Below are 25,583 nucleotides of genomic sequence, written 5' to 3'. Positions count from 1 at the left end.
GCCGGCTGCCCGGCAGAGTCCTGCGCCCTGCAGTGCACCTGGGAGCCTGCCCTGCCAGCCGGCCAGTCCCCCTCACCCCGCCCGCTGGGCGTGGACACTGTCCCCGGGCAACAGCAGGACAGGTCACCCGGCCTCACCTCATCCTGGGTGGCCGTCACCCGCAGGGTCCCTGCAGAGCACCGAGGCCATGAGGTGCCTGCGCCCGGCATGGGGACCACTGTCCTGCCCTGGCTGCTCCCTGGAGCCACACAGACTGGCCCTCAGTCCCTCCCAGGAGGTTCAGGGCCCCAGGAGTGACGGGGCAAATCTCGTTTTCCTGGGACCACAGCCAAGGGGGGTGACCTGAGGTCCATGTGGCCCAGACCCTGCTGGGAAGGGCCCCGTGGACCAGTGTCTCCGCTGTGGTGGCTGGGGGCCACCCAGAACTCCCGCATGGCCCACAGGACCCCCGCACCATCGGCATCGGAGTCTCGCTGTGCTTGTCAGGCCCCGAGACCACGTGCCTGGCAGGTTCTGGTGTTGGGGTCCCCCCTCCAGGACAGCTGCCGAGCCACCGAGACTCGGCCTGGCCAGCTGCTCTGTGGGTTGGGGCGTTGCCCCAATACCCTACGGGGCGAGTTCCATCCTGGGTCAGGGCACAGACAAGGGGCAAGCAAAGACGCATCAATGAGAGGAACCAGAAAGCACCCCCTTCTCTCTCCACGCTCCTTTCCTCTCTGAAAGCCATAAACAAAGATGTTAGAAAAGAGAGCACACCACTGCCAGGTGCCTGCTGGACCCGGGAGGAGGCTCCGGCCAGGAGGGTGCGGGTGGCCCCAACCCCAGCACTGTAACTGCTGTTTTCCTCACGCCCTGCCCTCACCCCTCCCCAGCAGCTGCACCCCCCCCACACCCTGCTCTGTGTCCCCCTGCTCTTTCCCACCTTGCTGCACCCCACATGGTTTTGTTTGTCCCCATGCACCCCATTCCCACTGGTCCCTGCCCCCTGGAAAAGCCAGGTGAGCACACTTGGGGTGTTAACCTTCACACATGCAGGAAGACCCCAGACCTCAACGTGCTAACACCCTCATGCCCTGCAGAGGGGGCTGTCGCAGGTCCCGGGGCTGTTCGGGGCCAGGCCTGTCCTGCCTGAACTGCCCTGTGTTCTAGAAGCTTAGTCTCCAGCGCCGCCTGTTAAACAGGCTAATAACCCCTCCTCTCCATCGTACTCCTGAGACACTAACGAACACCATGCACATTACCTGGCCCCTCTCCAGCCCCGTGAACACCTGCAGCCGCTGAAGCCAGAGGCCCGCACCCCAGGGCCAGGACAGTGCCCTGGCACCCGGTCAGGTGCAGCGGTACTGGCCGCAGACCAGGCACCATCTGGCGGCTTCCCCTCCCAGGCCCCGCGCCTGGGATCCCGTCCTCCTGGGCAGCACCCTGGTGGTGCTGGGTGGCCCCCACCTGTTGGAAGAAGCTCTTCCTGGGATCTCTGGACCCTGGAAGGAAACCTGCGCGTGGGCCCCTCTCTGGACTCTGTGCTCAGGGCAGCCAGGTGTCTGGCAGTTTTTCTGCCGGCACCGGGCGAGTCAGTTTCCTGGGTCCCTTGGTAAAGTGCGCACTACCCTGCGTTCTGGAAGGCTCACCCGTTCCTGAGGCCGCGGGGTTGTGGTGGTGGGGGTGGACAGGCCCCGGCGCAGAACCAGCACTGCCCACTGGCCTCCCGCCCGTTTCCACGCTCCCTTCGACCGGTTGGTTCATAAAGACAACCAGCCTGCCCTGACTCGACTCGTCCTGTTCGTGCCGTGCAAGTCGGTCTAAATCACCAATTAGTCCCACTTGCAGTCTTCTCCTGACGCCCCCACTCCCAGCCCCCCACCCTGCCTCCATGATGAGACCACCCAGGGAAACAAGCCCTGCAGGGTAGAAGCAGGAGACCCCGGACCAGAGCCCACCAGGCATGTCCAGGTGCGGTCCCAGGACTCGGAGTGGCAGTTTACAAGTGCGCCGAGCCCCGCCCTGCCGGCCCTGTGGCCCCTCCGCCCCACCTCGTCCATGAGCCCAGTCCTCTCGCCCCCGCGCGCCTCCGTGCAGGGTTCATGCTACAGCCCCGTCCCCACCCCACGCGCCACGCCTGCCCCAGCCCTCTGCGCCCCCACCCCGTCCCTGGTGTGCTGCCCCAGCTTCACTTAAAGGGTTCTTGTTCAAGTTAAAATCCAAAATTAGCAGCTCCTGTACTTTTTGACATTTCTCCAGCACTACAGTACAGATTGTAGTGGGACGGCTACCTCATGCGCATGCGCAGCGATTACAAACCAGTCCCCTCTGTATAAGATCAGTACATGACCTCAGAGGTGACACCTCCGTAAACACAGAAGCCCAATTAACATGCGGTATTAATCCTAAGATATCCACTAGATCATATTCCGGGCAGCCAATATGCAGTGTTACATACTTCTTCAAAGTATATATTCAGAATACATTTTTGAAAAAGATTTTATTTATTTCTAGACAGAAGAGGGAAACATGAATGTGTGGTTGCCTCACGTGCGCCTCTGAGTGGGGACCTGGTCCGCAACCCAGGCATGTGCCCCGACTGGGAATCGAAAGTGTGACCCTTTGGTTCCACACCAGCCAGGAACCAGATACAATTTTAAGTTAAAAAAATAATATACAGGGTGGGGCAAAAGTAGATTTATAGTTGCGTGTGAAAGTTTGTTTTTGTGTCATTGATTAATTGTATTGGTCTCCATATGAACAACTGAAAACCTGTTGCTCCCCCCTGCATATGATATATTTTTTTGGGTAAAAACTTAAAATATATGTACACTCACACGTAGGCATGGGCCCTCCATATCAGAAGGTTCTGCACGGGCGAATTCATCCAAGCAGAGATGGAAAATATCCAGGATTAGGATGAGAAGTTAGGGTGCTGCTGACTGGCAGTGTGTCGTTAGTAAATGTTACCTTCTAGCGGTGTAGTCAGGTCTAAGTAGGTTGTGCATGAACTGAACTGTTTCCTTGTCATTATTTCTGAAATGATACAGTGTAGCACTCACCCAGCATTGACATCGTATAGTATTCTGGACGAGATTTTGAAGTCTACAGGGGAGGATGTGTGTGGCCTGCGTCCTATTATTCCATTTCATATAAGGCACTGGAGTGGATTTTGGTGTCCGAGGAGGGCCGTGGAACCCACCCCCGTGGACACCGGGGGACGACTGTAGGCAAGCGCGTGTGTCTATAAAGGACTGGAAGAATAGACACAAAATCTTAAGGTCTCTCTGTGTGGTCACGTTGTAAGGGATTTTCGTGTCCTGCTTTCTTTTCTGCACCTCCTCATTATTCTGCTGCAATGTATCACTCCCCCCCCCCCCCCCCGCCGCAGACCAAAATAGGATTCAGAGACCAAGTAACCGGCACACCTGCCCAGATTCCCATTACCCCAATTCTCTGGGAACGATCACTGACACTCTCGTGGACACTGTGTGTGGAGACTAGACGCGGGGTTCATCCCCTCGTGGCCAGACCGTCCACCAAGCCGTAATGAAAGTCCAATTCCCACCAGGTCCTTGAGTCTGTCAAACGTGGAATGCACCACCACGAGCTCAAGCGTTCAATCTTTCTCAAGGGTGCGGACCCCCGGGGCGCACTGGGACGCCCCCAAGGCTGGGGATGGGAAGACACCCCGGGGCCACACTCGGGCTCGCAACATACACCTCGGAACCCCTCAGCTGGATTCCGAATCCCCACGCGGCACACGCAACCCTCCCTAGATCCGCAGCAGGGACCATCGGGGAAAGGCTCGTGCCCCAAGGCAAAATCGGGGGCCGCACTGTGACCCCGGTGCCCGCCGGAGCAGAGCGCAGGAAGGCGCCGGGTGTCGAGAGCGCCCGCCGAGGGGCTGGGCCGAAGCCAGCCCCCCTGTTCGCGCAGTTTCTAGTCTGGGGGTCGGATGCGAGCTGCTCGCGCGGATGCAGATCTAGTCCTGCGCGCCTACGCCGCCGGCCCCTCCTTTCCTGGCCTCCGCAGGGCGTCTTTCAAGCGGCCGCGCACACGTGACACGCACGGCCAATGGGGAGTCCGCACAGTCGCTTGACTCCACCCGAGCCCCGCCCCCTGGCGTTAGAGACGGAGCGGGATGTGGACCCTGCGGGCCGCCGTCCGCCTTGGGGCTGCGCTCTCTCGCGTGGTTCGCAGCCGGCCAGCTCTAAGGGTTGCGCCGCCGCCGCCGCTGCCTTCCTGTCCTGATCGCGCGCTCGCTGCCCTCCGTCCCGACGATCCGGGGGCCCTGCAGGGGCGAGGGGGCGGTGGCCGGGGTCCCGGTGCGGATGGCCGGAGCGGCGGAGCCGTACTGGCGGGGGAGGAGGAGGAGGAGCCAGAAGATGCAGAGAACGAGGAAGAGGAGGAGGAGCTGCTGCGGAGCGAGCCCTTGCTACCCGCGGAGGCCCAGCGCGTGTGCCTGGTTCACCCTGAGGTCAAGTGGGGACCGGGGAAGCCGCAGCTGACGCGAGGTGAGCCGGCGCGGGGCTGCTGGCAGCGCTGACGGGGCGGGGCTTCGAGAGGCGGGGCTGCAATGGCTGAACATGATTGGGCCCTGCGCCGAGGGGGGCGGAGCTCCGGGTCTGTAACGCAGGACCCGGGAATGGGGCTTGGAGTCTAGAATTCAGTACGGGGACCCGCAACACTGGGGGCTTAGTTCGCGGAAGGTGGGGAGCCGAGGGCCTGGACTTTATGGGGCGGAGCGCTCAGGGGCGTGGCTTCGGTGGCTGGACCTTTCGGGGCGGGAAGCCCGGGAGCGGGGCTTCGGGACGGCTGTCCAATTGCCAAAACTCCTACGGTGCAAGTTTGAGGCTGGGGGCTCTTAGGATGAGAGGCAGAGGGGCCGGACTCTGAGGACAAGAACTCATAGGCTGGTGTTCCTGAGAAGGGGGCTAGCTATGGCGGGCCAGGGGCTGGGGGGCTTCAGTGAGCCCCCTCCTGAGCTTCCCTAAGTTGGCTGGAAGCAGCCGTCCCCAAGGATACTTCTCTCCCGGAAGCCGAGTGGCAGGTAGCGGAGGCGAGAGCCCTGGTGCACACGCTGGACCGCTGGTCGGTGGTGGAGACGATGGTGGTGCCGACCAAAATGCCCGACAGGAAGCTCATCTTCGGCAAAGGGACCTTGGAGCACCTGACAGGTGGGTGTGGTGCGCGAGTCCCTGCTTTTCCCCAGAGGAATGGCAACCGCAGGCTGCTGCTGAGACTTGGATCTGACCTCGCTGGGACTGGGATCTGATGCTGAAGAACCTCTAGCCACATCAGAACTCAGTGGAGCCTGTGGGTGGGCAGTTCAGAGAGGGCAGCCCAGCCCTGAGGTGCCCCTCAGCCGCCCATTCTTAATGTCTGATGTGGGTCCTGCTTGCGAACCCCACTCTCCTGGGGCCCTGACAGTCCCCGCGTCAGGCTGTCGTGGGCTCAGGGTTCAGAGCAGGTAGTTGGAAGGGGGTGCTCCCTGCCCGTCTGTGTGCCTGAGCCTTGGGCGCATTCACTCCCAGTGCGATCGTGGGCCCCAGGTTCTCCCTGGACCCCCGTGCACACCTCAGCTCTCCCAAACTCCTTGCTGAGAGGGTCTGGCGGCACGGCCCACCAAAGTGCAGGCGCTACCTGGGACCGATGTTGTGGGCGGGCCCCGACGTGACCTTCTCTCCGCAGAGAAGATCAGAGGGTTGTCGGAAGTCACGGCTGTCTTCCTGAACGTGGAGAGGATGTCTGCGTCCACTAAGGTACTGGGGCCCTGCTGTGTGCCTTCCACCCCCATGCGGGGTCTTGGGTCAGCCTGCCCAGGGGGGCCCAGGACACTGCGTCCGGGACCGCACCACGTCCCCTCTCTGAGGCCCAGCGATGCGGTGGAGTGAAGGACCTGCAGGCTTGTAGGACGAGAGGCGGACGGGCTGGACTCTGAGGGCAGGAACGCTTAGGCTGGTGTTCCTGAGAAGGGGCTACCTATGGGGGCAGTGACGGGGGGCTTCAGTGAGCCCCCCCCAGGCTGTCCTGCAGGTCCCTCACCCACTCTCCTTTTCCAGAAAGAACTGGAGGCCATCTGGGGCGTGCAGGTGTTCGACCGATTCACTGTGGTTCTGCACATTTTCCGCTGCAACGCCCGGACCAAGGAGGCGCGGCTGCAGGTGGCCCTGGCGGAGCTGCCCCTGCTCAGGTGCTGCCACAGAGTCTCGGAGAGCAGGGCCTCCTGCCGGTTTTCCCAGTCGGAGGGTTTTGCCGGCGTGGGGGACGGACAGGGTGTGGCTGACCCCGCCCCCTGCACGGGGGCTGGTTGGATACCTGACGGGGCCCACCCTCCAAAGTGCGGCCCACGCACACCGGCCATCCCCGCTCGGCCACACCAGTGTGCTGTGTGGCGCCCACCCCCTTCTCCCTGGGCGGGCCTCTGCATCTTCTTCCATCCACGGAGTCGCCCTGTTTCCACGGCAGGTCCAACCTGAAGAACGTGGCAGCCCGCCCGGACGGACGCGGGGGGAGCTCTCGCTACATCATGGGCTCAGGTAACGTGTCCCGGGTCCGCTCACCAGCTGCGGGGCGGGGGGGAGGTGCCTGCACGATCCCCATGTGGCTGCGCACGGGCCTGGTCTGCGGTTCTGCGGTCCCATCCAGCCACTTGGGGGTCCGGGTGGCCTCGGGGCAGTTGTAACAGAGGTCCGCACACCCACGCTCACAACCACAGCAGTTGCCCCGGCTGGCGTGGCGCCGTGGCCGCCTGAGAGCCAGCCTGCGGACCGAAAGGTCTCCGATTCTACTCCCAGTCAAGGGTGTGCCAAGGGCAGCCAGTCGCTGCCCCTTTTTCCCACTCTTCCCCTCTCTAAAACACAGATTTATTAAAAAGTCGTTTTAAAAAAGCAATAATTGTTGTACAAAATGTAACTTAAAAAAAATTGATCCCCCTCCAGCCCCTGTTCTGGAGACTGCACATGTGAGGTCCAGGTGGCCCCGGGGCTGCGCTCCCTCCACAGGCTCCAGGAAGGGGCCTTCCTGCCTCTTCCAGCTCCGGGCGCTGCAGGCGTCCCTGGCTGGTGGCTGTGTCCCTCCCCTCTCTGCCTCTGTCTCCACGTGGCTTCTCCTGTGGTCTGCATCTCCTCTTCTGTCACTTCTCAGGACACTGTCTTTGGACGCAGGGCCTCCTGGCCCTGGACGACCTCCTCTCAGATCCTTCCCTCCTCCCACCTGCAAAGGCCCAGCTCTCCAACAAGGTCCCGTTCCCAGGTTCTTAGGTCAGGAAGTGGTACATTCTGGGGCTACCATGCAGCCCACTGGGGATATTGGGGTTGTTCTTCCAAGGCTCTCAGTTCCTGCCAAGTGAAGGTGACCTCAGACGTTGGAGGGAGACGACTGTCAGCGGCAAGCACGCTGTGTGTCAGAACCTGGGGTGCTGGGTGCAGCTGCGTGGCGTCCTGGAGCTCACAGGCCCTGCACCCGCGGGGCCTCAGTCCGCCCAGCCACTTTGTGCGTTGTCCTCCGTGTCTGCGCACTGACTCAGCGTCCTGCGCTTGTAGGAGAGTCGTTCCTGCAGGTGCGGCAGCGCCTCCTGAAGGAGAAGGAGATGAAGATCCGGCAGGCCCTGGAGAGGCTGCGCAGGAAGAGGCAGCTCCTGGGGCGGCAGCGGCAGCGGCGGGAGTTCCCGGTGGTCTCCGTGGTGGGATACACCAACAGTGGTGAGTGGGCGGCGGGGGAGGGGGCGCCTGCCTCGCGCGGAGATCGCAGCCGAGGAGTCCGGCTGCGCTCCTGGCCAGGCTCCGCGCGCTGAGTCGCAGGCGCCCAGAGGAGCGAGAGCAAGAGGCACACCGTGTTCAGCTCCGCTGCACCATCCCTCAGCAAGCGAGTACCGAGCCCGCTGAGGCCCGGCCCTGTCTGGGTGAGGTGGCAGCACCCTGTCCTCAGGGGCCTCGTCGTCTGTGTGCAGCCGAGGGCAGTTCCCTCAAATCCTGCAGCACGCGGGAGTACGCCCAGGCTACAAAAGCGCACGTGTATACCTGCGGAGCCCTGCCTCCCAGGGAGCGCAAACGCGGTACCGCCGCGTCGGACAGCCCCCGGGGGGGCCCAGGGGATTCGGGGACTGGGGGGGGGGGGGGGGGGCTGTGACGCAGCGGTGCCCTGATGTGCGATGCCCAGGGAAGACCACGCTGATCAAGGCTCTGACGGGAGACGCCGCCGCGCAGCCCCGCGACCAGCTGTTCGCGACGCTGGACGTCACGGCGCACGCGGGGTGGCTGCCCTGCCGCATGGCCGTGCTGTACATGGACACCATCGGCTTCCTGTCGCAGCTGCCCCACGGCCTCATCGAGTCCTTCTCCGCCACCCTGGAGGACGTGGCCCGCTCGGTGCGTGGGGGGTCGCAGCCAGGCAGTCAGGGCCGGGGTCCCCGAAACACAGCCCAGGGAAGGCCGGGTTGTTCCACAGGACAAATGAGGGGTGACTCTGGTTTTATTTATTTATTTTTTGGAAGAATGATTTCTTTTTAGAGAGGAGAAGGGTGGGGGAGAAAGAGGGAGAGAACTGTTCATGTGCGGTTGCCTCTAGAGTGCCCTCTAGTGGGGACCGGCCCGGCGGGCCCCGAGTCCACTGCTCCGTCCACCGGCTCCAGCTCTGGGGTCTTCAGAGCCCAGCGCTTGCTGTGCGGGCCTGGGGACAGCGTGGGGCAGCTGGCCCTGGGTGGGTCTCCGCGTGGGGTTGGCACCGGCGCCCTCACACGTCCTGCCCCGTGGCCGTCGGTCCCCAGGATGTCATCGTGCACGTCAGAGACGTGAGCCACCCTGAGTGTGAGCTGCAGAAAGCCAGCGTGCTCTCCGCCCTGCGCGGCCTGCGCCTGCCCACCCCTCTGCTGGACTCCGCGCTGGAGGTCCACAACAAGGTGGACCTGGTGCCCGGGTGAGCTGCGCCCGCCTGCCTCGTCCCTGCCCACGTCCTGGAACGCCCGCTCCCACAGGGACCCGAGGGCCTTTGGGTGACAGCGTGCACTGCCAGTGGTACAGGGGAGGCTGCGTGCAGGGCGGCCTGGCCCGTTCAGGAAGGTGGGGGGCTGGGGTGCTCTCGACCTAGCTGCCGTGTGTCATGTGCAACCGAGTCCCCAGAGCGCTGCCTGCACCCTGCACCGCCCCTGCTTCACCACGGACTGTTCCCAGACTTCCCGGCGTCAGCCTGTCTGGAGAGAGGCGGCCTCTTGTCCTGGGACGGCCTGAGGAGGAGTCACAGTCGGGGGGCCCTGTGGGGGGCCCTATGGGGACCCTCGCTCGGCTGACTGCGGCTGAGCCAGGTCCCTGGCCGTCCCTGCCCAGGTACAGCCCATCGGAACCCGGTGCCCTGGCCGTGTCTGCCCGCCTGGGGCTGGGGTTGGAGCAGCTGAAGGCCGCGCTGGAAGACGCCGTGCTGAGAGCCACGGGCAGACGGGTGCTGACCCTGCGCGTCCGCCTGGCAGGGCCACAGCTGAGGTGGGTCCGGCTGTGGGGCGGGCGGGGTGGGCCCGGGCGGCGGTGCGTTGGCGGTGCGGCCTCGGCGCCGGCCGGGCACTGGTCGGGTGCGTTCTGAGCGGCGGCGTGGCCTCCACGCGTCCCATTTGGTCCCTCCGCAAGCTCATCCTGAGCGCGCTGTGCGTCCCACGCTGCCGCCCCCCTAAGCCTGCCCTCCCCGCAGTTGGCTGCACCAGGAGGCCACGGTGCAGGACGTGCAGGTGGTCCCGGAGGCTGGCGTGGCTGAAGTCACGGCCATCATCAGCAACTCCGCCTACGGCAGATTCCGGAAGCTCTTCCCAGAGTGAACTGGCGCCGGTGACCGGGACGTCCTCTGCGCCTGAGGGAGGCGAGTCGGACAGGGCAGACCCAGCGCCGCCAGGTCGGTGGGCCGGCAGCAGTCGTGTGGACGGGTTTGCTCCCAGAAGTCCCCACTGCTGGACTCGAACCCTCAGTTTCCCAGTCCGTCCTCCGGCCTCCGTCCAGAGGAAACCCAGCGCCCAGAGCTGGACCCACAAGCGGGAAGGTGCTTCTTGGAGTCAAACTGCCGCGGAGACGGCCGCTGCTGAGCACGGGGGCCGAGACAGGCCGAGTGCAGAGCTAGCCGGGGTCCTGCAGCTTCCGCAGAGACGCGCGTGCCTCTCGGAGCCCACGCAGCCCAGCACGTGCAGAGCGCAAGGGGTCTGTTTGCGTCTTTTGTCACGTGAGAAGTGTCTGTGCGCCTCTTCCCTTAGACTGGCGTAGCGCCGCGTCTGCACGGCCCCAGCGTCAGCGAGCGGGGTGAGGGGGCAGCGGCCTCTGCCCTGGGCTGGGCTGTGCTGAGCCTGCTCAAGGGGCCCGAACCGGACTGAACCCAGCGCAGCGCCGTCCTCGTCTCCGGAGACGCGCCCCATCACTCCAGCCTGCTGCCCGCACTCCTGGACTTCCCACACCTGCCGCAGACCAGGCCATCCGCGGCTCCAAATGCAGAGAATAAATCAGTGAGGCCTGAACTCCGTCGGTGGTGGTCATGTGACCCGGCGGCCTGGGGTGGGCGCGCACCCGGGTATGGGAGGCCAAGAGCCTGTATAGGCCCATCTGATCCATTCAACTCGGCCTCCGGATGAGCCATCCCCAGGGGTCTCTGAGCTCAAGGCCTCCTTCAAGGAGGCCACCACGGGCGGGAGTCTCCCGCAGGGCCACGTCCGGGCTTCACAGGTGCAGCCCACAGAGCAGTGTCCCGTGGCCTCCCTGGGGGCACCCGCCCCCCTCGCAGTGGCTGTCTCTCCCCCCCCAGTTCCTCCCTGGTGGGAATGCGAGGCAGGGCGGGGGGTGTTTGGGTCCCTGGGCCCCCGCTGGTACCCCCACTGCCTGCCACGCCCTCCCCAGTCCCAGCGTCCCCACCGGAGTGGGCAGAGGCTGGCTGGGTCCGAAAGTCACAGCGGGAGCTCCGCGACGGGGGCCCAGAGTCAGGGCTGAGGCCTCAGGGGCCCCGGGGAAGGTGCTTCCGAGAGGGCGCATCGGGCTTCCTTTGGGGGACCAGGCGGTACCCGCTGCCCGCCCCAGACAGGCTCGGGTTTGCTTGTAGTTTGGGGCGCACTGCGCCCAAGGAGCCCGATCTCCACACAGCCCCCGCAGGGCGGGCGGGCAGCCGCGGTCAGCAGCCCAGCAGCTTCTCGTTGAGCCTGATGACGTCGCTGACGAACGTGTCGGCGCCGATGAAGTCGCCCGCGATGATGTTGGTGCAGCGCGGGCCGGGCCCCGGGCTCTGCTCCCGCACCCAGGCCCCCAGCGGCGGCAGGCTGCGCAGCGTCATCTTCTGCAGCGACTGAGCCGGGTGCGCCAGGATGTACTCCAGGTTCTCGGTGAGGTTGATGCCCGCCACAAACACGCCGTCTGCAGCGGCAGGGGGGGCGGGGCTGGTGACTCCGAGTCCCCGGGAGAGGGGCCAGCCCACCTGTGTCCCCTGCAGCCCCCCAGGGTTTTGGCTCCCCCTCCAGAAACGAGAGCCGGGTTCGACCGCAGTGTCCAATCTGTGTGCTCTTGTCGCTTCTGAGCGCGGCCGGCGGAAGTGGCCCCCAAGACCCCACGTTCGGATTCCACGTGGGGACGGAATAGCGTCCCCAGAGACCCTGTGTCTTAGTCTCCGTGTACACACATGGCAAGGGGGTCCCATGGGCATGCCCACACGTGTGCGTGGACAGGTGTACACATGTGTGCACTTGTACATGCAGGTCACGCGTGGATGTGCCCATGGGTTTATTCTGCGTGTCCGTGCAGGCAGAACCACACACTGGCGGCCGGCCCTCCCCTGCCGGGCCCAGCCCACGCGTGTGACCTGCCTCCCGCGCGGCCCACACCCACCTGGGCGGCCGCAGCTCTTCATGTGCTCCAGGTAGTGGATGAGCTTCTTGGGCTGCACCTGGTTGCCCCACCAGTAGGGGACGCCGGGCCACAGCGCCCCGTGCCGGCTCACGGAGGCCGCGTCCTCGTAGGAGAGCAGCACCTGCTGGCCCCGCGCCCACAGCTGGCGCAGCGTGGGCACCTCCTGCAGGGCAGGGGCCGGTCAGAGCTGGGGGGTCGGGGGTCTGGGGGTGGGCAGGGGGCTTCTGTGTGTGTGTGTCATAGCATCGGTGCGTCACGAGACACGGATGCTCGCTTTCATGTGGCCTGGTCCCACTCGGTTCACCTCGGACAGAGGGTCACCGGGAGTCAGTGTGACACGTGAGAAGGCCGCTCTACTGTCCCTCCGTGTCTGGCAGTCCCGTGTCCCCACCCTCGGTGACATTCCGGGGAGACTTGGACAGCTGGCACACCCCCGGGCAGCCCGTCCCCCGGGAGCCCTCTCGGGGACAGGACGGGGTGTCCCTGGCTCGTGGCAGCTCTGCCATCTGTCTCACCCCAGACCCATCAGAGTCCAACTCTGTGCCTTTGCCAGTGTCACCGGGGCAGGGCCAGGCGTGGCGGGGGGTGCAAGGACATGGGGCGGCCTAAATGCCGGGGGGTGGACTCCTCCAGCTCCCCTGGGCGGGGGGACGCAGCCCAGATGCCAGCAGCCACCACAGAGACTTATCTGCTTCATGAAACCACAGTGGGGACACGGGCTGACCTGTGTCCCCAAGTTCACATGTCAGAGTCCTGACCTGACAGGTCTCTATACATGTGATTTAGGAGAAACGGGGTCCCTAGGGTGGCCCTGATCCCGCAGGACTGGGGTCCTTGGAAGAAGAGGAGATGGGGACACAGACACACCCAGAGGGACGCCCGTGTGAGGACACAGGGGGACGACAGCCGTCCACACGCCCAGGAGAGAGGCCTCCGGGGGAGCCAGCCCTGCCCACTTCGGGGTGACGTCATGGTCAGGTCAGGGAAGCCCATGAGCAGACGCAGCCTGTGCTGTGTTCTGACCCCCACTCCTCCCAGTAGCGGTGCAGAGGCCCGGCCCGTCTCACCCCTCGGGGACACAGCATGTCCCCAAAGATGTTCTTGATGCAGGTGACCAGGTACTCGTGCAGGTCCTGCGTCATATCCTGGAAGTTCCTGCATGCCAGGATGACCACCTCCCGGGGGTGGCTCTCCAGCCACTCAGAGATCTCAGTGAGCGTGTCCTGGGCAGGGACAGGAGTGCACAGCCTGACCCAGCCTGACAGTCACTCAGCCTGACACAGTCACACAGCCTGACAGTCACTCAGCCTGACCCAGCCTGACCCAGTCACACAGCCTGACATAGTCATTCAGCCTGACCCAGCCTGACAGTCACACAGCCTGACCCAGCCTGGAATTCAGGGATAACCCTTCCCACGAACAGTCAGCCAGCACACAGGCCAGGTCCCAAGGAGCAAACACAGAGGGCGCGTGGCTGCCCTCTCTGGACTCCACTGCCCAAGGGACACTGGGCCAACCGGCCACTGGTGTGGGGGGAAGTGTGCATGTGCCTGGCTGTGCGCATGGAGTGCCGTGTGCACACAGTGTGCCCGCGTGTGTGTGCCGTCCACACTGCGGACGCTGCATGTGCAGGCCCAGGAGGCTCCGGTAGCACGCCAGGCCCGCAGGTGACCTGCAGAGGGAGCTCCAGGGCTGGCCCCTCCCCGCCCCGGGGTCTGCAGTGGGGCCCAGGACAGCTGTGGAGTGGACGGTGACCCGTCCTATGGCGGCTTTGGGAACATCTGTGCAGCCGCTGACAGCTGGAGGGACTGAGACCAGCTGCCCCGGAAGCAGAAACTCCACGGGGATGCGCGTCTGCAAAACTCCAGGCAGCCCCAGGGAGCAGGCGCACGGGGGCGGCGCGGGCTCAGAGACCTGGGTGATCGGGAGCGGCCGGCCGCTTCCTGCCCCGAGCCCTCGCCCGCCGCCCCCGCGCCCGCCGCCCCCCGCGCCCGGCCGCCGCCTACCTCCACCAGCACGGTCGTGTACATCATGTGCACAAAACGCAGGTTCTTCTCAGAACCGCCCGGCATGTGCGCGATCCGCAGGTCCAGGTACCGCACTCCCGCGTCCAGCTGCTCCGTCACCGTCAGCACCTGCACATTGGGGGGGGGGGGGGGGGGGGGGGGGGTCACCTCTGCGTGGGCGGCGCTGGGTGGCGGCTCCCACCTCGCTCATCTTCCACGTGGGTCCCCCTCTGCAGGGGGCACGGGCCAGTGGAGCCAGGCAGGGTCCCCGAGGTGGGGCCTGTCCTGGGAAGCGGCCAGGCCGGCCCCCAGCAGACCATGTGCTCTTGGCTCCACCCTGGACTGGGGAGATTCTTCAGGGTCCCACCTTGCCTTCCTCCCAGGCCCTCACCGGAAAGAGCCCCATCCCGGGGGGGGCCCCAGCAGCCCTGGGGGGGGGGGTGTCCAGGACCCCCTGCTGGGCCCTGGGAGGTCAGAGCATGTTCAGGAAGGTTGACTCCAGTGGGGACTCTTCACCCAGAAGAAGCTCCAGGAAAGGCAAGAAGGAATCAGCGACAGGAACAGAGGAAGAAAGGCTGTAAACCGCCCGCACCGGGGAACCGGGGAAAAGCCATGAGAACAACACGCTTGGGAACCTGCGGCCTCTGCCCCCACCCCACGGAGTCACGAGGGAGGTCAGAAAATCAATGTGGCCCTGGCTGGTGTAGCTCAATGGATTGAGCACGGGCCTGCGAAACCAAAGAATTGCAGTTCGATTTTCAGTCAGGCCACGTGCCTGGGTTGCAGGCCGGTTCCCAGCAGGGGGCGCACGAGAGGCAACCGTGCATTGATGTTTCTCTCTCCTGCCCTTCTCCTCTAAAAGTAAATAAATAAAATCTTGAAAGAAAAAAAGAAAATCAATGTGAAGACAGGACATGGGAAAGGAAATGGTCTTTTCTCTCTCCAAACCAGTACCAGAAAAAGTCAGGAGTACCATCGCATGAAAATAAACGAAAATGGTAACTCTGCTCCCTGTAGAGACAAGGATGGAAAAGCAGAAAAAGCACAAAGGAAAAGAAGGAAGACAAGGTCTCTGCCCCGGAGAACAGAAGAAGCGAGAAAGGTCAACCGCGAGGACGTCCGCGGCGATGGGCTCTGCTCAGAGCGACACAGACAAACCACTAACGGCCGGGAAAACTGTTTGCAGCCCGCGTGGCCCTGCAGGGAGCTGGGTTCCTGCTCCACGCGCCCCCAACCCCGCTGGCGGGGCCGGACTGAACCCAGCTGACTGATCCCAGGCCCCAGAGGCACAGGCTTTCAGTGCGAGCAAAGCGGTATCTGCAGCCGCTCAGGTCCCACCTGCTCCTGGGACCCGGGGCCACCAGCCGGCCAGTTCCCTCCCGTCCGACCCCCCCCAGGCCCGGCCACCCGGAAAGTCTAGGTTCAGCGCCTTCCGAGGCCGCGGGCCTCTCAGCAACTACCCCTGGGTCGGGCCGCACTGCCGCCCCCGTGTGGCTGCACGTTGAAGTGCAGCCTGCGCTGCTTTCTCCGCTGATTCCCGATTCCCGGGAGGCTTCCAGCCCTCCCCAGCGGCCACCTCCGTTCCAACCCCCACCCACCCCGCCCTTCCTTCCGGAAAGGCTGCGGGGTGACTGTTCTGAGGCTCCCCGGATCCCGGGCACCTGACGGGTCCAGGAATGCGGCTTCCCTGCGTTCCACACCGGGCTCCCCGCCCCGGCGCGTGGGCCGCCCACCCGCCCGCCCTGCGGGGACTGATACTGAGTGCAAAGCCATCACGGCGCAGGGGGCCGGTTTCTGTGACAAATGGGGCCTTTGTCTGCTGCCCCAGCGCGGCGGGTGCGCGCTGGAAGGAGCTGTGTTTCCATTTCTCTCCCTCGGGGTCAGGTGGGCGGCCCAGGCAGGGGGACATGGCCCAGGCAGGGGGACACGGCTCCGCCCAAGGCCCGCGCCCGCGGACACTCACCTGGGTGACCGACCACTTGAGCACGGCGGGCTGGGTGATGCAGGGCAGCACCCTGGCCAGCAGCTGCAGCAGCGGGGACTGCGTGTGGGAGATGGGGCACCTCCGGTTCAGGCTGTAGGTCATCGTGTCGTGGCTGCCTGGAAGGAAGCCACACGGCCGCCGTCAGCCCTTCCCTACGGTGCCCGTGGGCCGAGGTGGGGCTCTGACCGGCAGCAGGCAGGGGACACGCAGGACACCCGTGGAGAGCCTGCTGAGCACACTTGGGCAGCAGCCCCCACAGTCACACCCTCCCAGAGCCGGTCACTAGACCTGTGTGGACACAGGGCCTTGGCAGGTGGGATGAGGGAAGGATCTGAGAGGAGGTGGTCCTGGGTCAGGGTGGCCCTGCGTCCAGTGACAGTGTCCTGAGAAGGGACAGAAGAGGAGACGCAGACCCAGGGGAGGAGCCACATGGAGATGGAGGCAGAGACGGGAGGGACGCGGCCACCAGCCCAGGGACAGCTGGAGGCCCCGGAGCTGGAAGAGGCGGGAAGGCCCCTCCCTGCAGCCTGTGGAGGGAGCGCGGCCCGGGGACACCCTCAGGATCCTGCATCTCACCCCCGACAGGCAGGCACTCACCGGGGATGGCCAGGTGGTGCAGGGGGACGTCCCAGAGCCGGGGACACAGCGCTGACATCCAGTCCGCGTTGCCATTCGTCGCCGGGCAGGGCAGGCCCGGGCGGGTCCTGGGCGAACTCTCCTGCCCACCTGCGGGCATCATGGTGGGGGGTGGGGGGCCCAGGAGCTGAGGCGGGGCAGGAGGTCGTGCAGGGGGCAACCCCGAACACCACGGACGCTCTTCTCACGGCGCTGGGGCAGCAGCTTTGAGAGAAAAGAAATCCGACTTCTCCCAGGCCTGGTTGGAAGGATGGGAGGTTGGGAGGTTGGGAGGTTGGGAGGTTGGGAGGTCGGGAGGGTACGGGAGTGGGGAGAGTCCCTGACAGAGACAGACAGACAGACAGACAGGGAGGCAGAATCACAGACACGGAAATACAGAAAGGCACCGAGAAGGACCCAGCGGTCCCAAAGGCGCTTTCCCAGGGGGACCCCTCACTGTGGGGTCACACCGGCGCCCCAGGGCCGTGGGGCGGGGTGCAGAGCTGCACGCCCCAGGGTCTGAGTGCGGGTCTTCTGTCCCCTGAGGGAGGGCCGGACCGTGGACTTGGTCAGCGCCCCGGCCCGCGGGGCTGGGCCCCGAAGCAGGAATTCTGCAGCTCCGGAGGGAAGGGCTAGCGACCGACGCGGGGTCCGTCGGTCAGAGGGGCAGCTGGAGGACAGCGAGCTCTTTCTCAGGACGAGCAGACGAGGCGACACGCTCCTGTCGGGCCACCGGGGTCAGGACGCGCCCACGGGGCTCTGCGGAGACCCGCAGGGCCCGACCTCCTCCCCGGCCCCGGACGCGCAGGCGGCCTGGGCACCGCCCGGGCTTCCCGGGACCCGCAGCAGCAGCTGCGGCCCCGTCCCGCCCACCTGACGGTGGGAGACACCTGAGCCTCCGCGGGCCCAGCGCCTGCGCGCGGCAGCGCCGCGAACCCGCTCCGGGCTCCGCTGGCCGGTGAATAATCGGAAGGGTGAGCTGCCCCGGCCGGCGGCATTCCGCCCTGGCCGCAGCCCGGCCGAGGGACCCTGCCCGCCCAGCAGACGGAGGTAGCGGCCCCGGAGTCTCGGGGGCCCAGCAGTTCCTGGCCCAGAGCGTCCCACTGTCCCGCCGGGCGGTGACTCCGTCTGCCCGACACTGCTGCGTCGGGCTGGGCACGGGACGGCGGGCCGTTCTGCGCCCACCCGTCTCCCTGCGGGGACTCGGTCATCCGACAAGCAACACTCACCCGCGTGGTGCCCCGGTCCTCACAGCAAAGCCCCCTCAGTGGCCTCTGTCCCCAGCGTCGTCCCCGCCGAGACTCGGTGCTTCCGAGAGCAGCTCCTGGCTCATTGGCCGCGCGCTGCGCCCGCCCCGGAGGAGGGGCCAGAGGACGGACCTCGGCAGCCGGCTCCACCCAGGCCGCAGCGGGGTGCGGGCGGCGGGCGGAGGGGCCCCGAGTCCGGGCCAGGGCGCCGCGGCGGGGCCAGCGCTGCGGCGGAGAAGGGGGTCCCGTCCTCGCAGCCCCAGACTCCCGTGGGGACAATGGGGACTCCCAGGCCACTGCTGTGAGTGACAGAGGACGGGACAGGAGGGTGTCCTGGGGTGACCCCGGGGTCAGTGCTCAGAGGCCAGGACGAGAGCCGGCAGCCCGACCCCTCTGAGCGCTGTCCCCACCTGCGTGCGGTCACTCTGGGCCCCAGGCCAGAGCCAACCTGGTGTCGGCCCAGGCCTCTGGTTGCATCAGGCTGGCGGCCGGGCCTGTGATCTTGCCCCGAGTGGCCGCCTGCCGTCCTCAAGTGTCCGGCCCTCCAGCCCCAAGTGGTCCTTGTCCTGGGCCCACCAGGGTGTGTCACCTGAGTGCGAGGAGTGGATTTCCAGGACTCGTCCGCCCCGCGGGCTTCTCAGCCTCGCCCCCTCCGCCAGGAGCCCAGCCGGCTGGGACCCTCGCCCTCCTCCCTCTCTGGACCCCTCTCTGTGATGCGGTGGGCCGTCCCCTCAGCAGAGGGCCTCGGGCCCCCAGGGCCCTGAGCCGGCCCAGAGTGGACAGAGCCCGGGGGCGGGGGCCACCGTGGAGGGACGGTCCCGCAGGCTCAGAGGGCTGGGCGTTGGGGGTGCAATTGTTTCTCTACGCCCCGGAGCAGGCGCCCCTCCTCTGAGTCGGAGGCGGGGGGCTCCTTCCCGGGTCCCAGCTACTCTTCCGTGTGCCCCCATTCCCGAAGCCCCCCACCCACAGTGTTCGAGCAGGTAATAATGAGATTTCCACCCCGAATGGCATGCAAACCCTACGATCCCAAGCAGAAAAAAGGGCAGCACACTTACTCAAAGCACAATAAATCTGTTCAACTCCAACACAAATGAGAAGACGTTAAAAACATCAAAAGATGAAGACAATGATTAAACGAGCCAAACACGCACGGGCCGCCGCCTCGCTGGCGTGAACAGCCGAGGACGGACACCAGGGGGCGCCGTCTCGGAGGCGCGGGGACGCCGTGAACTCCGGACTCGGCCGGGCGGCGCCCGGAGCCTCGGGTGCGGAGGTTCTGTTCCGAGGGGCGCCCGTTGCTCAGGGTGCGGCCGGTCCGTGTGGCTGTGACAAGTCGGACAAAGGCAGCTGAGAGCCGGGGCCAGGTTCCGCGGTGAGAGCTCAGCTGGGGCGACGGCCGGGGCTGGATCAGGACTGGGCTTAGGCTTGGGGCTGTGAGTCAGCAGATGCAGGGACTGCGCTTAGGTTCAGGGTTCGAGGTTGGAGGTGCAGGTCACAGGTTCCGATTTCGCGGTCAGAGTCTGGTATTCATGGCACCGGTGAATGTGAAGGCTGCGGGTCAGGTTTAGCGTTACCCTTTAATTTAGGGTTAGAGTCGGAGGGTAGGTGGGGCGAGCGGTAGGGGCTGGAGTTAGGGTTTGGGTTCGGGCCTTTGGGGTAAGGATCAGGGCAAGGGTCAAGATCGAGTTCAAGGGTCAGAACCAGCGACTCAGTCAGGATCAGGGGTCAGGGGTCAGGATTAGGGCTGTGTGAGAAAAGCGAGAAGCCAGGACAGACGCAGAAAGAGGGGAGAAGCCCGCGCCGCAGCGGCCACCAAGGGCCTCACGTTCCAAGGGCATCAAGCGGCTGGTCCTGGGCGCGGGGTCCATCCAAGCGTCTCGCTGGGCCAGGTCGCCGCACACGGGGACGCGGGCGTCATCGCGCGACCCCTGACGCCCGTGAGGTGCCGCCACGTTTGACACCAGTGACGCGGTCGCTCCCAGTCACGTCTCCTGTACACACACACCCCACAACACGCGCGCCGAGTGCCCTCGCTCCGTCGCTGGGTCCCCGCTGTCCCGAGTGGCCGCACGGGCCTTGCACGCGAGAGCTCAGGACAGCGCTTCCACAGAAGCCACGCAGGCCCCCGTGGGGACGGCAGGGTGGTCTCTGCGGCTCCGCCCAGCCCCCAGGCCCGCCTCCCCTTGCACACCCGCCCCGGAGGCGCGAATGAAGGCACGTGTGTCCCTCTCACCAGGGTGTGTCCTGTATCACACACGAGATGCCGGTCCCCGGACCTGACACAAGTAAATGCTTCATACGAACTTCCCGCGTGTACGCGCTCCCTTCTCGGGCCGGACCTGCCCGGCGCTCCGCTCGGCCTCCCTGCGGTTCTGACGGTCCCAATCGCCCGGAACCCCTCTCACGTCCAGCTCGTCCCCATCCTGCGGCCTGCCCATCCCTTCTCTCCCCTCCCATGGGCTGCAGGACCCGCGCGCGCGGGCGGATGAGTTTGTGCGAGCGGAGGGGCGTCGGCGCAGTGGGGGAGGCGAGGGTCCCGGACACTGAGCGCCAGGGAACTTCGAGATTTTAATGGGGGGGGGGAGTGACCGTGACGTTGCCGGGTGAGTGACGGAGGGGCCCGGGAGGAGTGTTGGGGCGGAGGAGGGGCAGGTGGGGTGCGATACCGGCGGGTTGGGGTCGGGAATGGGGGTCGAAGCCCCAGCGGGCAGGGGCGGGAGGCGCGTTTCTGGACGGAGGACCCGAGCCTGGTGCGCGGTGCTGGGAAGGGTCGGAGACGCCTCTGGAGGTTTGAACGGGCTACTTGGGGGGGCGGCAGGGGGAAGGGCCCGAGAGGCATTTGGGTGGAACGGAGAGAACGGACGTTTCGGGTCCCGGACCTGCGCGTGGGCGGCAGTGATGAGACACTCGAGGAGGGTTGGGGCCAGGGAGATAGGGCGGGAGACGACGGGACACCGGGTAGCGCTCACACCGCCTTGGAGGTCCCCCTCCCCCGTCGGAGGGAAAGGAGAGCGGAGTGGAGCGGCCTCACCGCGAGCGACAGGCGCGCCCCGCCTCCCTCCCTTCACTGGAGCGCAGGGCGCAGCGCGGGTCCTGGGGTTCTCGGAGCCGGAGCCGGCTGGGGGTTCACCCAGACGTGCTGGCGAAGGGCACATGGCTCACCCCTTTCTTTCCTGTTGTGAAAGACGAAACCCCGGGAAAATCGGCGTCCGGGGAGCGTGGTGAAGGAGCTTCCGTTTCCCGCGGTGCGAGGACAGGGAGTCGCGCTGCGTTCACGGCCAACGTTTTGCACTAGGCACGTTGATGTTAAACTGGCTGTTCAGAAAGGGAAGACTGAGAAATTCCTTAGGATTGTCATCTCGGTTCTTCCTAAGAGGTTTAGTTGCCAGAGTTTGTTTTAGGAAGAGAACTTCAGCCCAATCACCTCAGCTTCAGACAGTGAGACTCCTGTCCTCGTAAGAGCTTGTTGACCCTCTTACTGTACCCCTTGCGTCTGAAAGTTGTGGGAGTTGCCCAGCAGAAATTGACCTGGCAGGTATACTGCCTTTTTTTTTTTTTGTAAATTATCTGCATGTCCCCCACTTCACCTTTGAAATCTCAGACTCTGTTCTTCCATTTTCCAAAATACCCCATATACTCAATATTACCTCATTATGTTTGGGATTCATTTTAATATGAATTCATTCCCCTTGCCCACGTAGTAGATGTTGAATTAATCCTCCCATGAATCAGATTATGTGAATTTGATTGTTATTCCAGCTGTTACAACTTAGAAGATAGGAGGAAAATAATTTTTTACTCATGTGACTGGTTTTGTGAGCTGGCCTGTGACATTCGTGGCTGGGACACTAACTTCTGGAAAGTGCAGCCTCTGAGAGATCATGGACTTTTCCTGGCAAGAGTAAACATTATCATTATTGTTTGCTCTGTCAGCCTTTTTGGTGTATTTTCAGCAGGGTTTGGTATCATTTAGTAGTGCAGAGAGTTATTTTCTTCCCTTGTACATTTGCATTGGCATAAAAAACTATTTCTGAGGCCAGCTTCTTGGACTTAGAGAGTCAAGAATCGGTGCTTTGTTGGCTCCTGGCCCTGTTTACATTGTGAGGACTCAGTTCCACTCCTGCAACTGGTAAGTGGGATCCATTGTCCAGCTTCAGCTCTGGGGTCTGGCTGTGGGGTCCTGCTTCCAGATCTGGGTTCTGTCTCCTGGGTCTGTGGTCTGGGGTTGAATCTGTGTCTGCGTGTCTGGGATCTGGAGTCTCTTCGGGTGCAGCTTCATGTCCTGGGAGGGTGTGTGGGGTTATGTGCAGCTCTGGCTCTTAGCTCTGATGTGTGGAATCTGGCGTCCAGCATTTGCCATCAGTCTCTGGTGTCTGGGGTTTGGCATTCAGGGGCGATGGTCTGGCCTGGGTCATGGGGACAGTTTTGGAATTGGGGTTGGGGTCTGGGGTTCGGCTTTTGGTTCTGGGTCTGCTCTGGGGCCCAGGTTCTGGAGTCTGTCTGTGGCATCTGGTGTCTGTGAACTGATGGTCGCTCCACGTCAAAGCCAGCAGGAGTTCCAGAGTTGGGGTGTGGGGGAGAAGGAAACTCTATTTAGTGCAAATAGCTCCGTTTTGGTACTAATGGGTGTGAGTGCAGCATGGCTGTTAGGAAGCTCAGTGTTGGTCCAGGTGATTCATGAAGCAGCCCCTGTGTGGGTCAGCCCAGTGGTGCTGCTGCTTAGTTGTGAAGAGTCTTGGCTGTGAGGGCCCCTCCCCAAATGAGGCAGCCCCAGGGCAAGTTGCCCCTCAGGCTGTGCTGCCCAGCTGTGCTCTGCTTATTCAGGTCTGGTCTTGTCATTTCCTCTCTGCTGGGCTGCATTTGCACACAAAGAAGTGCACTTTGGAAAAGGGGCCCCTCTGAGATTAGTTTGGGAGAGCAGAGTAAAGGCCTGTGGTGTTGTTACCACAGCAGACTATTTATTCTAAAACTATGCCAAGTTTTCCTCTTGCACCTTTTTTTTTGTTTTGTTTTTTTACTGAAACTGATACTGCCTTTTCTTTTGGTGGCAACTTACTTAAATTATACAGAAAAATAAAAATGAGTTCAAAATCCCACCCAGACAGGTAATAGCTGCTGTTGTTTTAAGTATATCTTCTTGCAGACATCTCTCCTTGTCTATTTCCATTCTTCTACTTTCCAGGATTTAATTCATTTTTCTGGGTTTGTAGTATGGATGCAAAACTTGTGAATTTTCAACTGTTTCCCCCTAATGTGCACATTTATCACTATGTTTTCCCATAGGTTTTTTAATGCCCTATTTTTAATATTATTCAGCTGAAATGATTTTTTAACTTCAATTAAGGTTCACTTTGAGGATTACTTAGAAGTGCATTTCATAACTTTTCATGTAAAAACTCTCCAGTTATATTTTACCACTGATTTCTAGATTATCTGCAATGAGAGCAAGAAACATACTTCATGTAATTTCAATCCTTTGAACTTTTTTTGAAACTTGGTTCATTATGAAATGCTCAATGTAAAAAATGTTTCAAGCATGCACCTCTGCTGCCATCTCGTGGTCATTTTGGGAATAACACCTTAATGCAGGTCAGCGGGAAAAGCTGTGTATAGTTAGTTATTTGTGAATGTTGAATCCAATTTGCTGCTCATGGTGTTTCTTACATCCTCACTAATTTTTTTTTAGGTGTTCTCTTGTTTCTGAAAGAGGTATGCTCTATCTGATGAGACAGGTTTGTTCAATCTGTTATGATTATAAATTATTTTTTATGTCTCTGTTCTATGTAACTTAACTTTATGATACTAAGTACCTGGTAAATTTGGATCTTTTGGGTAAATTAAACTCTTTGATATGAAGTGCCCTTCATCTCTAGTCATGCTTGTTACCTTGAAGTCCACTGCACATTATTATGTAATTTTCATGTGGTTTATGTTTGCATTAGACAGGGAGGGGCAAAAGTAGGTTTCGAGTTGTGAGTACGAGAAACAAAGTTTATTGTTGTGTTATTATTTAATAATTATGACATTATTGTTCATGTGAGCAACTGTAAAGCTGCTTTTGCACCATCCTGTGTGTCTTTTCCCATTCTTTTCCTTTCGATGTTTTTTCACCCCATGTTTTAGGTCATTTGTATTTTCTCCCAGTTTGTGTCTTTTCTTTTTATTCTCTTAAGTTCTTTTTCAGAGTATTCTTTAATTGTATAAAGTATATGTTATTAACGTATTCTTCATTAAACTGTATGTCCACAAATATACCTGAGTCCTGGCTGGTTTTGTTTAAATGGGCCACTAAAAATCAAACTTACAGATGGGGGCGGGGTCTTAGGTCAGAGGCGCGAGTGGGTTGGAGGTGAGAGGTCTCCAGGCTGCAGATGTGGGTGGGGCTGGGCAGGAGGCAAATGTAGGCTGGCAGGAGTGAGGGGCGGCCAGTTCTGGTGGAGAGATGAACCAGTATACGGGCTGGGGGTTAGGCGCCGCCGGCTCCTGGTCTCCGTGGTCACGAGGTGATGCTCACATCCTAACGTGATGCAAGCAATGCAGTCCAAGGACAGGAGGTGAGTTGCGTGGGGGCTATGAGGTGACGGGGCTGTGGGGGGCAGATACGGCCACCCTGTGGGAAGCATCAAAGGGGGGGCAGACTGTTTCTGGGGTACATGTCTCAGGTCCAGTTTAGCTGACTACTTCTGTGAGAGCACTTTTCTTTATACATCTAGATGATATTTCAGTTATAGATAGCTTTGATAAATAGAGATATGAAGATAGCCATTTTTTAACTCCCAAATAAAATGAAATTTTTCATTTGTTAAAGTTTCTGTTATTGCATAGCAATTTTCAATTTTGTTGATATACATCCTGTACATTGTTGTTAAGTTGATTACCAGGTTTTCTTGTAAACCTGTTTTGCTATTGAGTCTTTTTAAAAATTATATATTTAACTGACCATTTCTACATATTTATTTCTGCATGTTATTTTTCTCATCACTGCACTAAATTTTACTTATGGTACTTTTACATTGATTCTCATGAGTTATGAAGGTAAACATGGTCTCATGCAATCATGATCATTACATGGTCGTAGCTGTAAGTGACCTAGAAATAGTTAAAGCTTGAATGAAAACAGGAAGATGTGAGGTAATGTGAGGAGCTAGAAAAATAGTCATTGTTAGTCATGAATATATGAATGACTAAATAAGATAGTAACATCCTTCTTAGCATTTTAAATGAGTTTAGAGCCTGGAAGCACGGTGTTCCAGAAATGAGTATTTTTGTGACAGGAAATGTGCCCCAGGTAGGTCATCTGAGGAACACAGAAGGTAGCAAATGTCCACATTTTCAAAGAAGAAAACTTGAGATGGTCCAATCTGGAATCTAACAGAGTGAGATTCTTTGTTCTAAGTAACATCATGAGTCAGTTATGAAAGTGATGTGTGAGCAATGGAAAGAAGCAGGATCCTCAGATGACTACTCTGGGTAGTCACAGTGTGATCTGGTCTCCCAAGTGGACAGATCTTCCTTTGCCGCCTGACCTATTGCCCAGGACACTTCTCCCCAATGATGGCAAGATGGCTGGCATTTTTTGTTCTTTAAGTTTTAGCCTCCATACTTCCTGTTCCAAGAAAGGCAGCCTTTGAAATGGAGGATGTAAAGGGCTATGCTCTTTGTATTCTAATGGAGTCTTCATGATACAGAGCAGGGGTTTTTATTCTCAGCACCAGGGACGTTTTGGGCCAGAGAATTCATTCTCCTGGGGGATTGTCTTCTGCATTGTAGGTGCCTGTTAGCATCAAAGACCTCTATTCATTGTGAACGCCCTCACTTCCTTTCCCCTCAGGACCATCTAAAATGGCTCAGTATGTTGCCTGAAGTTCCCTTGGGGACAAAAATCACGTTT

General features: G+C 61.4%; 2 protein-coding genes across 4 annotated transcripts; one reads left to right on the top strand and one right to left on the bottom strand.

Moving 5' to 3' along the window:
- The first annotated feature begins 4,100 nt into the window (after nt 1–4,100).
- On the top strand, nt 4,101–10,468 carry GTPBP6 (GTP binding protein 6 (putative)). The gene is made up of 10 exons (XM_053662844.1): nt 4,101–4,496; nt 5,022–5,159; nt 5,674–5,744; nt 6,045–6,175; nt 6,451–6,521; nt 7,527–7,685; nt 8,143–8,351; nt 8,750–8,898; nt 9,306–9,458; nt 9,661–10,468. The coding sequence occupies exons 1-10, from the start codon at nt 4,124–4,126 to the stop codon at nt 9,782–9,784; spliced, it is 1,578 nt and encodes a 525-aa protein (XP_053518819.1). The 5' UTR covers nt 4,101–4,123; the 3' UTR covers nt 9,785–10,468.
- Nucleotides 10,469–10,565: 97 nt separating this feature from the next.
- On the bottom strand, nt 10,566–17,759 carry PLCXD1 (phosphatidylinositol specific phospholipase C X domain containing 1). 3 transcript variants are annotated; one of them, XM_053662847.1, is made up of 7 exons: nt 17,675–17,759; nt 16,428–17,166; nt 15,810–15,946; nt 13,847–13,975; nt 12,908–13,063; nt 11,820–12,003; nt 10,566–11,351 (listed from the first exon to the last, which is right to left on the bottom strand). In XM_053662847.1, exons 2-7 carry the CDS (start codon nt 16,567–16,569, stop codon nt 11,113–11,115), a joined length of 987 nt encoding a protein of 328 aa, XP_053518822.1. In that variant the 5' UTR covers nt 16,570–17,166; nt 17,675–17,759; the 3' UTR covers nt 10,566–11,112. The 3 variants fall into 3 exon arrangements, with proteins under 3 accessions (XP_053518822.1, XP_053518820.1, XP_053518821.1); XM_053662845.1 differs by having other exon boundaries at nt 16,428–16,704; XM_053662846.1 differs by having other exon boundaries at nt 16,428–16,670.
- Between the last annotated feature and the right edge of the window lie 7,824 nt (nt 17,760–25,583).

Source organism: Artibeus jamaicensis, unplaced genomic scaffold, assembly GCF_021234435.1.
Source record: "Artibeus jamaicensis isolate MK-2021 breed Jamaican fruit bat unplaced genomic scaffold, CSHL_Jam_final contig_3056, whole genome shotgun sequence".
In the NCBI taxonomy this organism is placed as follows: domain Eukaryota; kingdom Metazoa; phylum Chordata; class Mammalia; order Chiroptera; family Phyllostomidae; genus Artibeus; species Artibeus jamaicensis.
Note: the sequence above shows the minus strand (reverse complement) of the source record. Positions and strands in the feature narration are given on the sequence as shown.